The 18,057-nt window shown below is 37.0% G+C and overlaps 1 protein-coding gene across 1 annotated transcript in view; it reads left to right on the forward strand.

The window, feature by feature from the left end:
* Positions 1-3,374: 3,374 nt before the first annotated feature.
* The window catches only part of LOC123655019 (protein timeless homolog), a 47,930-nt gene continuing 33,247 nt past the window's right edge, over positions 3,375-18,057 (forward strand). Inside the window, exons 1-8 of the mRNA XM_045590867.1 lie at positions 3,375-3,628; positions 3,817-4,000; positions 4,191-4,325; positions 4,518-4,774; positions 5,791-5,988; positions 13,589-13,771; positions 14,389-14,676; positions 15,432-15,550. Coding sequence (XP_045446823.1) covers positions 3,375-3,628; positions 3,817-4,000; positions 4,191-4,325; positions 4,518-4,774; positions 5,791-5,988; positions 13,589-13,771; positions 14,389-14,676; positions 15,432-15,550 — 1,618 coding nt within the window. The remainder of the gene's footprint in view (positions 3,629-3,816; positions 4,001-4,190; positions 4,326-4,517; positions 4,775-5,790; positions 5,989-13,588; positions 13,772-14,388; positions 14,677-15,431; positions 15,551-18,057) is intronic.

The raw sequence follows: 18,057 nt of genomic DNA on the forward strand, positions 1-18,057 counted from the left end.
AGAAAATAGGCTGCGATTGCGTTCGCCGACAGAGATCAATGGGAAAACGTTGCTTTAAGCTTGTGTTTCGCTGGATGTTGATATCCGTTGATTTTATCAAACAAAAGTTTCTAACGTAGGTAATACCTATTTTTTCTTTATATTTGTCCACATGTACCTTTAGACTAAAACTATATTAACGGTGTCCCAAATTAATCAAATTTGATCTAATAATCCATTTAGTTAGATGTAATCTTCTTAAATAAAACATTTCTTTGAATAAAAGATATGTTGTTTATTTTACCGATAGAAATATGCTGTATAAACTCAAAGTTAGTCGTAACATTGCTTGCAAACGAGAACGGAGTTATAAGAGTTATGACAAAACTTAATTATGTGAACGTTACACAAAACTTTTAATAATACAGAGTAACAGTTTTAATAAAACATTAAATACTCTCATAGTGTACAGTAAAAGCACAAAAAATAGTTCGTAACTTAACTTTGAATTTAGTTCTACTTCATTTCTCTTAATTTGAAAACTCGGAACTCAATATAAACGTCCACTAAAGAGAAGTATGCAAAGACTGAGAAAAAGTACAAAAACACTGCAATGGTCCACTAGCAATTAAAATCTACTGATAGTTCGATAGCCGTATTTCGAAGTGCTGTTATTTGAGCACACAGCGTTATTTAATTGGTTAGCAAGTTATAAAATATATACTGACCCGGCGCAGTATTTTGTTCTCGAATATATGAATTTTAACCAATTTCAAAAAAGGAGGAGGTTCTCAATTCGATTGTGTTTTTATATATTTATTATGTTACTTTATAAATTTTTAATCGGTTTGCCAATTTCGATGATTATTTTTTTAATCGAAAGCTGGTGCTTGTCATGTGGTCTCATTTCAATGTAATCGAGATCTGACAATTACTTTTTCAGTTATCTCTAATAACGTATACTTTTTCGACTATCTATGTTACGAAGTCGGTTTCTTTCGTTTGCGAGCAAACACGATTACGAAAAATTATTTTTTGTTGAAGATTTGAAAATATTCTCGGATCACTTGTGGGGTTATTTATCACTATTCGCAATTGAAAAGATGACTGATGAGATACAAATATGATTTTTTTACATATTATTTATACCTAATTAGTTAACAAGTATTATCATAAAAATCTCCTATTATATTAAGAGGTAGAAGCTTTAAGTCGGCGATGTATCCATTATAGAAGTTTACAGAATACATTGTATTTCAATCAATTAGGTATTCTTCTAAAATAATATCTTCTCCTCAACTAACAAACTTGCAAATCAAGACTCGAAATATCACTAACTTCTTCAAACAAAATTATTTCAAGTCCTTGTAACTATATAAATTTAATTTTCATTACGGTATTTCAGAATAACTGAAGCTTTGAAAATATCTTCTTTGGTATTAATAAACGGAATCATACTAAATCATTTATTTCTTTTGTAAATGATGTGATGTAATAATTAGATGTAGTATAAATTATACATTAACACAGCTGAATTTTATAGCCTAATTTGAAGTTTTATAGAATAGAAAAATAGAATAGAATAAACTTTATTGCACACCACTCAGATTTTTTTTACATAAAACAGTTATTTATTTATTTATTTTTTATTTATTTATACTTTATTGTACACCACAACTACATTTAAACAATAAACACATACAATGGGTGGACTTATGGATATTTAGCCATTTCTTCCAGACAACCCAATTAAAGGAAGGATAAATTTAATAGAATCTCGTGACAGGGTGGTGCATTTATATGATAAACTCACATGCTAATACATACACACTAATACTTATACAGAATACACAAATAAATACATACATACATATATACATACATAGATAATACATAACCTTATTATAAACTAATGAATACGTAAAAAATAATCATTATTATTATAATTGACAAAATTAATAATCACATAGTCATAGAGATAGTAATGTACAAAGGCGGTCTTATCGCTTAGTAGCGATCTCTTCCAGACAACCTTTAGAAATAGGAAAATATGTATTGAAAAGGTTAGATGCAGCAGGTGCAGTTATCTGTATAATTTGTGAATAAAACATTATGTATGCAAACATGATGCATTTTCGTTCCCTACTCAATAAATACAGAAAAAAACATACATACGTTTTAATACTTTGAATGATAGATTAGGGTATAGCCAATACATTTATTGGCCCCTGTCCTGTAAATTTTCAATATTTACAGGACCGTAGTGTTTATTGATGCTTGTGTTTTGTCCTTTCTGTATTTTTACGTGAATACTTTAAACTTGTTAATATTCATTGTGTTGTAGTCAATATAAGTTTGTGATTGTCTTAGACCGACCGTCGACCAATTACTTATAATATAATTATTGTATTTTAGTACCTATTCACAAAAATAAGTACACTTTATTTTGGATTACTCAAAAAGAAGGTACTCGTCAGATCTCGATCAAATTACACCCAGTAAAATGTTATGAGGTAATTAATACACATAAAAAAAAATACAGTCGAATTGAGAACCACTTCCTTTTTTTGAATTCGGTTAGTAAGCTGTGTCAAATAAAGCAATCACAACAATTTATTATAAAATCAAAACCTGAAGACCTATTTTTTATGTTCTCATAATGTTTGTTAAACATTTTTACATAAAACCGAAAGAGTAAATAATATACACTATAATAATCTAACATTTGTATAAGAAATTAATCTTTTGCGTATAAGCAATTTATAATACCGACCGAGCAACGAAGCATAAAGTATCATCACTCCTTGAAGAATTTCAGATTTAAGATAGAACTAGTGTACACTAGATAATATCCAATCCTAAAAATGATTATAATCCCAGAAAATAAAAGGTTACGAAGAAAACAACTACATTAATAATATAACATTTATTTCTTCTTAATAATATAATTATATTAATTATAACATTTATTTAATAAAACACTTTTTTCGGATTTTATCGCGGTTTATTGTTAACTTTTGATTCCTGACGTTTCGGATACTTTACAGCAACCATGGTCACGGGAGGACTCACGGGAGGACTAAGTCCTCCCGTGAGTGTTTTATTAAATGAGTAAAATTCGCGTAAACATTAGAAAAAAAAAAATATATATAACATTTATTTCAAACTGTACTCGAATAGTTTAGTATTCATGTTTATTTCATTATCTACGTGCAACGGAACGTACACAACTGATGTTACATTTGCGCGGGGTTTTTAACGTCAAAATACTAAAATGTCATAATTTCTTACGAAGACAAGTTGTTATTAAACTTTATTTTAAATGGAATTTTTTTTACGACAACTATCATTTTATATCCTTGGGTAGTTCTTATTGTGCTTGTGATTGTGTAAAAATGAGTTCGTTACTGTCTGCAGAACTTTCAGCTACTTGCAATGCTTTGGGAACATTTAATAAGAAAACGGGAAAGTATTTGATAGATGATTTTACTTTGAATACTGTGAAAGATCTCATAAGATATCTGAGGCGTGATGGCGAAGAACACGAAATTCGAAGACATTTTGGACAAACTAAAGTGTTACAAACTGATTTATTGCCTATGCTCGTTGATCATTGGGAAAAAGATGAACTTTTTGACGTTACTCTCAGGTAAAAGTACTATAACTCATAAGCATATTCTTTAAGATTTAAAAATAATACTCTGTTTTGTAAGCAAATATTTGTAATAATATTTAAATACCATAAATACCTTTTGAAAGTTAACGAAACGACTCACAGATATTAGAAGCTTATATTTTTTTCGACGGCAATGTGTGTCAAGGTATCGTGTTTTACAGATTGCTAGTTAATTTAACCAATCCAGCCCTGCTATTGTATAGAGAAGAGGTGCCCGTTGAGCGAACAGCCAGACATAATTATTTACAAATACTGTCACATTTACAATCTTATAAAGAGGAAGCATTTACCAAAGTTGAAAATTGGCAAGTCTTTGCTAAAAAATTAGCTAAAATACTTGAAATTGTAAGTATAAATATTTTGTTTCATTGCAAATATTAAAAACTCAAAACTAATGACTAATAATATAAATTATAGTTTTAAATTAGAAAAACTACTTAGTTTTACTTACAAAAAAAATCAGTTTTTTAATTACTGAACTAGTTATTGTAATTTAACAATGTATTATTCTATCTTCTGTATTACTTCCAATCAGGATTGGTCAGAAAGAGATGAAGACACAGGATTAATAATTGAAAGAATATTAATTTTAATTAGAAATGTGTTACATGTTCCCGCTGACTTAGATAAGGAACGAAGACCGGAAAACGATGCTAGTGTACATGACCAGGTAAAATTATATTTATATACTTATAATTATTTATGTGCTTTAATCATCCCTATCACTACAGATCACATCTTTTTGGAAATTCGAAATAAATGCCTGAATTCTGTATCCTGGTTTGGATTCAATAATTTTAGACTAATAGCTGGTTTGGATTTTGTATGGATAGTATTTTATATATATATTATTTTATTTTAGGTTCTTTGGGCGTTAAACCAAGCAGGAATTTTGGATATAATATTGTATATGTCATCGGAAAATGAAAAACAGTACTTCATGCATATTCTAGAAATAATATCACATTTGTTAAGAGAACAGAATCCTACAAGCTTAGCAGATGCGGCCTTACATAGAAGTGTCGATGAGAAACTCCGTGATGATCAAGAGCTACTGACTATGAGAATGTCTGAATCTAAAGAGAGGATGAATAAAGTTAAACAGTATTCATCGACGAGGTTTGTTTACTTTTGTTTATATATATGGTTGATGTTATCTATTGCCTTTATGTATTTTGTAAATAATATAATTGTTTGCCACCAAACGAAGAAAAAAAAAAGACTTCAATTACATTGACTAGTAATACAACATAAGTTGACCAAAAAATTAACAAACGCACTAGTCACCACTATAAAGATTTTCGAAGGTTCCCCTCGATTTCTCTGTGATGCCATCCTGATTTTCTTATCATAATGCCATCCTTTGGATAGGTAACTGCTTTCCAATAAAAAAAAATTCATCAAAATCAGAGAGAACAAGTTGGAAAACAGACTTTAAGATTAATTGGTTTGGAGGTAGAACCGCGTTAAGGTTTTAATCCATCTTTTCGTTGATTTCTTAGCAGTTGAGATGGCTTGCTTTTTTCGCATTCATTAATGCTGTGCTAGGAATCGTACTAAACTTTGTTTCAGAGTAGCGTAATCGCTGGCGCTCCACTAGTTACTTGGCGAAAATGTACGTACTACTATTGTATTGTATACATAATGTATTACTGTATAGGCATAATAGAATAGAAAGAATGTAATGTTAGGATGGTATGTATTATAAAAAAATATATACATTTAAGATTACATATCTAATTTTCCTAGGAATGGAAAAAGAAATAAAGGGCGACAAATGAAACGTTGGGAAGATGACCTGAAGAAGGTGGCTGGTCCAGTGTGGATGAGAATAGCGAGAGACAGATCAATGTGGAAAAAATTAGAGGAGGCCTATGTCGAAGGACAAGCTGTTTGAAACCGATTGTCAATAACAAACTAATATAAAAATTTTAATTTTTCTATAAATTGTGGAACAGTAATAAAGGCTTATTTTATTTTATTTTTTTTATCTAATTTTCCTGGGAGTGTACTGCACCAGCGCTCTTTAGGACGAGCCGCCTCTGAACTGAGGTAGTTGGAAATATCCTGCTCATAATCTGAAGCAGAAAATAAAATCAATATAATTATGTATATAACATTATGATTTGTTTTAGACATTCTCGATTCGGCGGCACCTATGTGATACAAAACATGAAGTCTGTATCTGATAATCAATTGATATGCCTCAAGCCTTTAAATAAAATATCTAATTTAAATTTTAATGGCAGCAAAAAGTCTAAATTCGTTAAACCTAAGAACCGAAGGCCTACTGAGAGTGGTATGCTGGAAAGAAGATCCGCCTTTGCTATCAGGTATTATATCTGGACACTATTTATATAATGTAAAATATGTTTTATAAAGGCTCAGGCTGATTTTGGGCAGTATATATCCTGATATATCCTAGCCAAAATTTAGAGCAGCCCGACTGGAAAAGTACCTCGACCTTACAGAAGATCACAGCTAAATAATACTGCTTTCAAGTAGCGTTGTTTTCTTGTGGTGAGTAAGGTGACCAGAGCTCGTGGGGGGGTATTGGGGGTAGGGTCGGCAATGCGTTGGTGTTGCTTCTGGTGTTGCCGGTGTCTATATAGGCGGCTACGGTAATCGCTTACCATCACGTGAGCCATACGTTTGTGTCCGAAAGAGTTTTATAAAAAGAAAAATGTTCAAAACGCGCTTGTGATGCTTCTGAAGTTGTATGCACCAATATATGGTAACTGTTTACTATTGGGAAGACAATATGCTGTTACTTTTTTCAATGTAAGACAGTATCTTAACTAAATGTGGTTTAAGACTTTAAATCATACTTACATACATACATACATATTACTTGCAATCATAACAGTAATTTCTGAGGTAAAACTTCTTTACGCACACTTGACTTGGGGAGTAAGCTGGTGAATTCGTGATGAGAGCATTACGAAAAGTGTGTTCGGGCGAGACAAACAGAAGTTGAAAGTGGGATATAAGTTAGTGAATATAGAAAGAGAGAGTAGTAGTAGGAGTAGTTAGGGGCAACTAAAGAAGTTTTACTTCAGTTGTGTGGTCTAAAGCAAACTCGTTTTTTTATTTATTTAAGAAGGTATGGACTTGTATTATAGGTACACACCTACACAATAGTTATACACAGCAATATCGTAATTATATTGTTACATGTTAGGGTTCGAAGGATTTGGAGAGAAAAACCTGCTGACTTTTCAAGATTTTATTTATTATCACTAGATCCAACACAAAGCACTAGGTTCAAACACTAAGCACTAACAATGTCCTAAGTCGTAGCCAATGTCGTAGGTTTCGCTGGTACCACTCTTGATCACTAGTTTTCACTTTGAAGTCGCCTCGAAGATCGCTCAAACTGAACTATACTCTCTCGCCTACCTGCGGCTATATATATCGGCCGACACGAGGCCCAGACCATTCTGGAAAGTTCGCGCATGTACCCGGTTTTCGAGACTATACTTCTATATAGTTCCACAGTAGTTCCTCTAACGCCATCTAGTATTAAGTAGAGAGTTTCATGCTATCGCTGTCTTTGCGTGGTTTCAATGGTTGCCGCTAGATGGCGCTAGTTTCTTTGTGTGTTCGTAACACTACTCCCCTCTTAGAGATGCTCGTCCCGAGCATCGTTGTTACTGCCATGGTAACGCGCCAGACGGTCTATGTGTACCACTTTGAATGTCCTTCTTGGTTGCTTTTGAATCCTGTAAGTCACATCATTCAGTCGGGTAACCACTTTGTATGGACCCTCCCACTTGGTCTGCAACTTTGGAGATTCCCTTTCCGGCGGTTCGGGTTATGCAGCCACACCAGTGACCCTTCCTTGAAGCCGCTCGTGTTCGATTTCCGGTCGTATCTGGTTTTCATGTTCTCGCTTGACTGTGACCCATTTTCCCGAACCAAGGCGTGTATATAGTGCAATTTTTCCCTTAAATCGCTGACATAGTCTTGTACGGTATTTGGTCCCTCCGGTGCCCCTCCAGTCAATAGGTCTACTGGTATTCGTAATTCTCTCCCGTAATTGACATACGCCGAGGTAGCTTTTATGCTCTCATGCTCAGCGGTTCGGTACGACAGAAGGAAGAGTGGTATATACTTGTCCCAATCTTTTTGTTTGTCGTCTACCAATTTCGCCAAATGCCTCTCAAGGGTCTGGTTAAATCTCTCAACCATTCCATCAGACTGTGGATGGTAAGCGGTGGTCCTCGTCTTATGCATGCCCAAAATTCTGCACACTTCCTGGAATATTTGCGATTCGAAGTTCCTGTCCTGATCAGAATGGATTTCTAGAGGCACGCCAAAGCGACATATCACTTCTTCGACTAATTTAGAAGCGACTGTTGTAGCTTCTTGGTTTGGTATGGCGAAGTAGGCCATTTGGTGAAGTAGTCCATGACGACCATAAAATACTTTTTTCCTGATTCCGTTACAGGAAATGGTCCCGCTACGTCAACTGCAATTCGTTCCCACGGTGCACCGACGTTATACAACCGCAGATTCCCACGGCTCCTGGTCTGTGGTCCTTTTACAGCAGCGCAAGTAGTACATTTGCGGCACCAATCCTATACATAATCTCGACAATGCAACCAGTAGAATCGTTCTCGCACTTTTGTTAACGTCCTCTTGACACCTAGATGACCTCCTGATACGCCATCATGTATTTCACGGAGAACATCTGGTACTCTCGTTCTTGGGACAATTATCTGAAAGTGGAACTCTCTGCCGTTAGTCTTCTCCCATTTCCGGTAGAGTATTCCGTTTTGAAGTATCAGAATGTCCCATTGAGCCCAGTACGCCTTAGTGACAGCGCCAGTGGGTGCAACCTCACTCCAGATTGGTTTTACGTCACCCCGTTTCTTCCATGTGATGATGTACCGAAGGTCGTCATCTCTTTCTTGAGCTTCCCTCATAGCATCATTCTCCCAGATACCCAAAGGACTTGTTCTTGTTAGCTTTAATGTTACTTCATTAGATTCTTGCTTAACACAATGTTTGCAGTCTTCCGAACACGGCCTTCGTGAGAGTGCGTCGGCATTCCTATGCATTTTTCCGCTGCGGTGTTCCACCTTGAAGTCGTATTCCTGAAGCTGCTCAATCCATCGAGCTACTTGACCTTCTGGGTTCTTGAATTGCAGTAGCCACTTCAAGGCTGCGTGATCAGTTCGCAGTAAAAACTGTCTGCCGATGAGATATTTGTTGAAATGTTGTAGCGTCTTTACAACAGCCAAGAGTTCTCTTCTTGTCACACAGTAGTTTCTCTCTGGCTTTGATAAAAATTTGCTGAAATATGCAATAACAACTTCTCTTTCACCCTGTTTTTGAGATAACACCCCTCCAATGGCCGTGTTGCTTGCATCCGTATCGACTATAAACCGACCTTCGGTTTGTGGATATCCCAGGATTGGTGTTTCACACAGATGTTTTTTCAGTTTCTGAAAAGAATCTTCACAAGTCCCATCCCAACTAAATTGTCGTTTATCTTCTGTCAGCCGATGTAATGGCTTGGCTATCTCTGAGAATCCCTTAACAAAACGCCTGTAGTATGAGCACAGTCCAAGGAATGCCCGCACTTCGGTTTTGTCCTTAGGGGTAGGCCATTTTTGGACTGCTTCCAGTTTCTCCGGGTCTGTCTGGATTCCAATATTGGAGATAACACGGCCGAGATAACTGACCTTATTCCTGAATAAACGACACTTTTTCGGGTTCAACTTTAATTTGGCCCCCTCCATTTTAGCGAAAACTCGCTCCAAGTTTTGCAAATGGTCCTCGAAGTCACGGCCGACAATGATAACGTCATCTAAGTAGACTAAGCAAGCCTCTTAAACTAAGCCTGCCAGTACACACTCCATGAGTCGCTCGAATGTGGCAGGCGCGTTGCACAATCCGAAGGGCATGACTTTAAATTGCCATAAACATTTACCGGTCGAGAAAGCTGTCTTCTCCTTGTCTTTTGGATGAATTTCCACCTGCCAGTATCCAGATTTTAGATCTAGGGTTGAGAACCATTTCATGCCACTCAAGGTATCCAAAGTGTCGTCGATTCGAGGTAACGGGTAACTGTCCTTCTTAGAGACATCATTGAGACGCCTATAGTCCACACAAAATCTCGTGCTACCATCTTTCTTTTTCACTAATACAACAGGAGAGCACCACGGACTTGCAGACGGTTCAATAATCTTATTCCTTCTCATGTCTTCCAAAAGGCCTTCAACTTCTTTTTCCTTTGCAATTGGTATCCATCTTGCTCGTTGACGAATTGCTCTCTCACTTCCTGTATCTATCCTGTGCTGGACCACCGATGTTCTTCCAAGGTCCCCTTCGTGACTGGAGAAGATATGCGCGTAGCGCTGTAAAAACTTCTTGGCTTTCATGCTCTGCAAATAAGAAAGATTACTCTTGCAGTCATCGAGTAGCTCAGTCACTAATCCGTAGTTGTTGCTCTTTGCCAAGTCTGCGCCTGTCATCGAACTACACTTTTTCATCCAGACAACTTCTTCGCACTTTCCAATGACGTCACCTTTGTTCAAGCAGATCTCGCGATCATCAAGATTCAAAACCTTGACCACAGCGTTACTGCTTCCACTAACAAGGGTTCTCGCCGTCATCAGTTTTTGCGCCAATGTCTTGGTAGGTGTGTCTTCGATCAACACGCATCTGTTTGACTTTTTCTTTCCAGTTGTCGGTAGTTTCACCAACACCCGAGCTTCCGCTCTTCCAGGTATAATGACTTTCTTTACACATGCGACTTTCCCGCAAGCACCACCAAGAATGAAGATTTCTTCTTCACCACACTTGAAAACTCCGTCAGTGACATTAATTCTGCAGTTGTGTTTCTTCATGAAATCCAAACCCACGATGCAATCATCCATAATCTCAGCCTCGATAACGTTATGACAGTATGAGGACCCCCCTACATACATCGTAACTGACATTTCTCCCAGGACGGGTATTGGCTGACCGGAGGCCGTAAGAAGCCGACAGTTAATTCTCCTCTTGTGTTCCCTTGCGGCTTTTACCAGCTTTGGGTTCACTATTGTTCTAGAGGTGCCTGTGTCTAGAGTCGTTTTGCAATCCGCCCCGTTAATAGTTCCCTGAATCGCAAGACTATTCCCGCTGCATGCCTGGGAGATAACAGTTATTGGGGCTTCCTCCGCGTCAGCCAGTACTCGCCCCTTAGTACTGGCTTTTATTCTTTTCCCTGCTCCCGTGCAAGGGACGAAGCCCCTTGTTTCTTCAGCTCCTCTATTTGTTCCTCGATCTTTTTCATCCTTGTTATCTGGGTCTCCTTCTGCGGGCCGTTGAGCTCAAGATGACCCCTTTCGCCGCACTTGTAGCACATAACTCCAGAGCTTTTCTTCGTAGGTGCCTTAACCTCCTTGATTTCCTCAGAGACCTCGCGGATCTTATGGATCTGCCATATGTCATGGCGAACAGCCTCGGCCTCCAAAGCATGCGCCAATGGTTCCTTTAACGATGTATGATGACGAAGCCTCACTGCAGCTCTGACCTCCAGGTCTTTGATTCCGTCGACAAATGCTTGAACAATATTCGTGTCTACCATCTTGGTGTCTGCTCATGGGTGTGCCTTCCTGACGAATTTCTCAATTTCCAACGCCCATTGTTGTAGTCCTTCTCCTGAGCGTTGGACTCTGTCACGCAGTTGGGCACGGAACACGTGCTCCAGGTGTCGCTCCCCGTATCGGGATTCAAGTGCCTCCATCAAGTCTTGGAACCCGTTTCCTGTATGTGGCAGTGCTTCCAGAACCACAAAGCTTGCCCTCTGAGCGCAACAGTGAGAGCGGTCAGGCATTGCTCTTCGGTCCATCCGTTGGCAGTAGCAACCGTCTGGAATTGTTGACGATAAGCGTTCCACGGAGTAGTACCGTCGTATGGAGGCACTTTCACTCTTGGTCCTTGTGCCACTCCGGTACTTCCACTAGACATCGCAGCTCCCGTGGTTTCAAGGCGCACTACTTTCTTCTGTAATTCAGTGAGGCCGGTTTTCACATTTTCAACATTAAATCCTAACCCGGTAACTCGTTCTTCCACTACTTTTCGAAGCTTAGTCACCGCGTCACTAACATCTTTTACAGACCAAAGCGTTTTTTCTTGGAGCTCTTTTTGTTGCTCTTGTAATTCACCGCGAATTTCAGCCTTTTGTTGCTCTTGTGATTCTTGCAATTTGAAACTTGTTTGCTCTTGTAATTCTTGCAAAGCACCACGAATTTCAGCCTTTTGGTGCTCTTGTGATTCTTGCAATTTGAAACTTGTTTGCTCTTGTGATTCTTGCAAAGCACGAATTTCAGCCCTTTGCAGCTCCATTAATTTAAGTAAACTTCCTAATTGAAGAGCCACTTGAGTAGAGTAGTAGAGTAGAGTAGTAGTAGAGTCTGTAGAAGCTACGGTGTCGCTGGTGGGCGTGGTAAGGTGGGCGGATCCAGTGGGCGGGGCTTGAGACAAAGTGGGCGGGCTTGAGCCTGAGTAGGTGGGGCCTGAGCCCGAGTAGGTGGGGCCTGAGCCCGAGTAGGTGGGGCCTGAGCCCGAGTGGGCGGGGCCTGCGTCCAAGTAGGCGGGGCCTGAGGCCGAGTGGGGGGTGGAGGGGGTCTGAGCCCGAGTATGCGGGGGCATAGGGGCGTGGTCAGTGGGTGGGGCATGATAGGCGGGGTCAGTGGGCGGGCTTGGTCCACGGTGGGCGGAGCTTGGTCCCCAGTAGGTGTGGCCTCCGCAGCTCGTTGTGCCCTTGTTCTGACGCCCTTGAAGTCCTTGAAGTCTTCTCTCGGAGTGAATGGCATCTCCAAATCTCACTTCCGACACCAGTTGTTACGTGTTAGGGTTCGAAGGATTTGGAGAGAAAAACCTGCTGACTCTTTTCAAGACTTTATTCACTAGCACTAGGTCCAAGACAAAGCACTAGGTTCAAACACTAAGCACTAACAATGTCCTATGTCGTAGCCAATGTCGTAGGTTTCGCTGGTACCACTCTTGATCACTAGTTTTCACTTTGAAGTCGCCTCGAAGATCGCTCAAACTGAACTGTACTCGCTCGTCTACCTGCGGCTATTTATATCGGCCGACACGAGGCCCAGACCATTCTGGAAAGTTCGCGCATGTACCCGGTTTTCGAGACTATACTTCTATATAGTTCCACAGTAGTTCCTCTAACGCCATCTAGTATTGAGTAGAGAGTTTCATGCTATCGCTGTCTTTGCGTGGTTTCAATGGTTGCCGCTAGATGGCGCTAGTTTCTTTGTGTGTTCGTAACAATATTCAAGTGAAGGCGCCATGTTTGTATTCAGAGATTGAATTTTTCAGATTTCAATTAGGTTCCGATTTATCTTTTCATTGTGTGTGCTGGCCTTATGAATAATGATTCATCGCTGTCAGCTTAGCCACGCCACTTGATCAATTAAATTGTTGTGAATAAAAATGCAGTGTTCATCATTCAGAAGAAGTGATCAGAAGTTCATACTGGTCAGTTGAAGTAAGCTCATCAAAGATATGTTCTAATTTACTACGATTTAATTGGTCAAGGACAGCGCTGGTGTAGAGGTGCGTGTGCAGTATTGTCCTCAAATACCGGCGGTTTATGAGTTCGATTCCTACTCGGGATGGATATTTGTAACTATTTATACAAATTAATATTCGTTTTCGGTTTTAATGTCTATCCTTGTGGGTCTCCACCGTTCCTCGGAAAGCACGTTAAGCTGTCAGTACCGGTTGTTATTATAGACACTATATAATAAAGCCGCCAACCCGCAGTGGAGCAGTGTGGTGGATTAATCTTCGACCCTTCTCCTACATGGAGAAAGAGGCCTATGCTAAGCAGTGAGGTGTTACAGGCTGAATCTAATGAATACACAGCTATTGATATCAAATTGTTTATTAGAAGAAATAAAGTGAAGTGATTAATTTCAGATTATTCTTAAAGGAGTTCTGTATAGAGTTCTTGAATAGTTCGTACAATCCATTAATGCATTATGTCAAAGATGTGTTAGTGAGAGCCAAGGCTCAACAGAACGATGAATCATATTATTTATGGGCGATGAAGTTCTTCATGGAGTTCAATAGAGGACATAATTTTCAAGTTGGATTAGTGAGGTTGGTATTTTTTAATGTATGTATTTTATTGAATGGATGTTATTATAGACATTTTAAATTTATTATTTAAATTTATCATTATTAATACTCCTTGGCTAGCTCGTTGGTGTTATTTGTAGTCACCCTGCTTTCTGCTCTGGTGCTTGTGGGTTCGATTCCCACCCTAAGTCTGGGTGTAATATATTGATTTTTTGATCGAGTCCTCAGAGTTTCGAATTAACGAGAGTCGACTGTATTTATTTATTTATTTGTAATAATAACCACTTAAGACAAGATAGATAATCTAAGACCTGTCATTTTAGCTAACAGTTAGCTGAAATACTTTAATTTCTCAGTCTCTCAACTCAGTTCAATAGTTTTTTAATGTGTATTACCTCGTAACTTTTTAGTGGGTGTACCGATTTTGATGATTCTTTTTTAATCGATAACTGGTGCTATCATGTGGTCCACTTTAAATTTGATCGAGATAATACAATTATATTATCATATTATTTTATTGTATATTTTTTGGTATTGAACCCACAACTTAAGAGCAGGTCTCTAGAAAATTTAGTAACAGGCTGTGTTATAATCCTATTGATTAAACATTAAATTGAAATTGATTTATTATTTTTTAGCGAAACAATGTCCGTACCGACCTTTTATTACGTCCAACAACAAATGGAAAAGTACTACGATATGATAAAAGTTGAAAAGAAAAAATTCTCGGTATGGGTCCGACGTTTACATTTAGCTCTGAGAGCTTATAAAGAATTACTGAACACATTACTAGCGATGGACAAAAGTGATGATAATACGGTCAAGGACTCTGCTAAAGTATTGAAAAGTAATATATTCTACGTACTGGAGTATAGAGAATTTATATTGTTTATTGTTCTGAACTATGATGATAATAAGATGCCAAGGTATGTATATAATTTTTGAAGGTTACTCTTTAAGAATCGATTTTCATATTAGGCCCCCGGGTATGAAAAAAATATGAGGAGTGAAATCCACTGAACGAATAATCTCGTTATCAACAAGATCGTTACAACCAATAGGGTTCCGATTGATGGCGTTATGACGTTTTCTAGTAACGCCATCTTAGATAGATAGATGGCGTTTCTTAAATCGTATATTTACCATTCGATATGGTATTAATCAATTTCTTAGACTAGTAAGCCTTTTTGTGCCTATTTAGACAGTCGATCTGAAGAAGTAAACTCCAGTCGTGCATCGGAGCTGATACAACACTTTTTTATATACATTCAATGGTCCGGAAACACACACAATACACAAACGCCCAGACAACGGCAAACATCTATATGGCTAATACAAATGTCTATCGTGAGCGGGGGTCGAAATCGCGACCGCCGCTCAGTGCTGTGGCCGCTGTGCCAACGCGTCGTCAGAAATAGTATAACATATTAATATACTTGCGCACATGACAAATATTTGTATAAAATATTTGACTCTCATTTTATTTTGGGGCCATAGTGTCAGTTCATTTATTTATTTATTAATACTTTATTGCACAATACATCAAAGAATTGTAAAAGGCAGGCTTAATCCTAAAAGCATTCTCTACCAGTCAACCTTAGGACGTACAAAAGCAGACGTTTGTAGGTGTGCAAAGTTGTTTGTTATTATATTTATTAATAACTCTTTTTTTTTCTAATAGATCATACTTGGTGGATTTAATAGAGACAGTACACTTATTTTTAAAAATGCTGGAACATTATTGTAAGAAAACCGGACTTGTTGTGCAGAAGAAAGTTAGAAAGAAGACTAAGTCTAAAAGTAAGTAATGTTTACTACTACAATATTTTATTTTTATTTAGAATTGCCAAAAACAATAAAGTTTTTTTTTTTTTTGTAAATATTCAATTTTCTGTTATAAATATGTCATGCGAAAAAATAACGATAAGGATGTTTTCGTTGCTTATTAGTAATAATATAAACATAATTTGTCAATAAATCACATTTTAACACCTGTTAATGTCAATAATTAATTTGTATCACGTGTGTACCCGGTCTTGACGATATTTAACGAACCCAAAACAAAGAATTTTTCATTATAATCGTTTGGCAGTTGAGCGCGTACATATTTCGGTAATCAATTTTTAATTATAATTACATTTCTTCAAATGTAGGGTTTCTGTAGGTGGAATTTCTATAAATAGACGAGCTACTTTGATAGGTTCGTTCTGCATGATACCTTCGTGAGCACGTAATCACGCCTTTAGAAGGAAAATTATTACTAACTGATGAATACAACTAAAGAACTGCGTATTGGAAATTTTTCATTTCCTCGTAGAATGTTATTTATTGAAAATCATACCCGTGCCTACGCAGTCATTGGACGGTTATGCAGAAGTACGTTACCAGAGTAACTCGTATATTAAGACAAAGTGAACTTAAAAAAAAAACGAGCTGCTTTAGACCACACGGTAAAAAAACACGACTGAAGTAAAACTTCTTTAGCTCCATCTAACTTATATCTCCCTCTCAACTTCCGTTCGCCTCGCTCGATCACACTTTTCGTAACGCTCTCGTCACGCATTCACCAGCCTACTCCCCGTCAAGCGTGTGTGAAGAAATTTCACTTTAAAAAAAAAAACGAATTTTTTCCCTCGAAAAGTGATATTATTTCACCTACAGAACCCCCATTTGAAAGAATGTAGTTAGGATTCAAACGCCTTTTATAGATAAATATAATAATGAACGTTAGCATAGATTTAATAATTTTCAAAATATTTTTAATTTAACCTTATATTTTGAGAACACCTTCACCAGTTCAAATAAACTGTATATTGAAACAATATATTATCGTGAAATAAAGCTTACAATAAATTTCTTATCACTAACGACGCTTGCACTATTAAACTTTGAACGTTATAAAATTTTACCATGAATGGGTACCTAAATTATAATATATATTATTTCATAAAACTGTATGGAAAATGACGCAAGTAAATTTGTATATAAATTGATAACTAGTACCTACATAAAAAATTATTTGATAAAACATTATTAAAAAGTATTATAATTGAAATAATTGAAAAAAAAAAATAGTCAAATTAATTTTAACAAACGAAATTATTCGCATAAGTCGAATTTACTCGCAATAATTGGAGTAATTTGGATTTTTTTTTACTTATTTTGCTTTCTTAATAATAAATCTAATTAGCAAAGCTGGAAAACGTCTAGACGCTGGACAAAAGTGTCCAGACAAAGTTTCCACTCAAAAATGGTTGGAGCATAACCCATTAGACTGCTCCATTGTAGGTTGGCATATACATATATGAGTTATGACTTTACCATGAGTAATAATAGCTTTCAGGTGCTTTTGATAAAGTTAAGCTTTGTCAAGGCCCTTTTATGTGCTCTCTGAGGTGCGGCCGGTATTTACAAGGATAATGGATATACACCGAGACAGAAATAAATATTTTCATATATTCAAACGTATGCTCCGAACGGGAATCGAACTGACGACCGTCGGTGGTCGGTGGTTAAGGCAACTTATCGCAGCACACCAGAATATTTGAACGTAACAATGACAGACTAACTAACTGTCACATCGTCTTTATATAACAAATTACGTATTCATTAGATTTGAAACTAGATGTGTAGGATTAAGTCGGCGAGAGTATAAGTTAAAATACATTACACAGTATTTTATATTGTCGGTAAAAAAATCTCGCATCGGCTACTTTTTAGAACTTTCGATTCTGTTGTGTGTGAATTGCACACAGACTCTTTTTTTATTTATAAAGCAAAAACCACAGATAATAATCTTATTTAAGTAGTGCAAAAAAAAAAACGATGTGTAGTTTTACCCAGCAAATTAAAAAAAATAAATATGGTATAAAATAAAATTCTCAAATAAAAACGTCCCATAAGTTTCAGTTAAAAACTAAAACCGTAATTAAACGTGTTCGACGCATCAATACGGACGTTACTAGTATCGCGCCTAGTTCCAAACTACACAATTCAACTGAGTACGATATCGTATTATAGACCTCAAATATATGTATTATAAAATTTAATTTCGTTTGACATGCCTAAGTATAAAATTAACAAAATGCCGCACGTCGGCATCGATAAAGCGTCAAACGAATCTCGTGCGACAATAAATACGAGCTTAATAGTTTAATACTATATCGAAGTAAATTGTTGATGATATTTTATTTATTTTTTTATTCAATACTTTATTGCGAATATTACATGTACGACATTTCACAATATTTATATCAGCACGTAAAAGCTGTCGGTCCCAGTTGTTATCATAGATGTCTGATAACTAT

The sequence above is a fragment of the Melitaea cinxia genome, chromosome 7, assembly GCF_905220565.1.
Source record: "Melitaea cinxia chromosome 7, ilMelCinx1.1, whole genome shotgun sequence".
Classification (NCBI taxonomy): Eukaryota; Metazoa; Arthropoda; class Insecta; order Lepidoptera; family Nymphalidae; genus Melitaea; species Melitaea cinxia.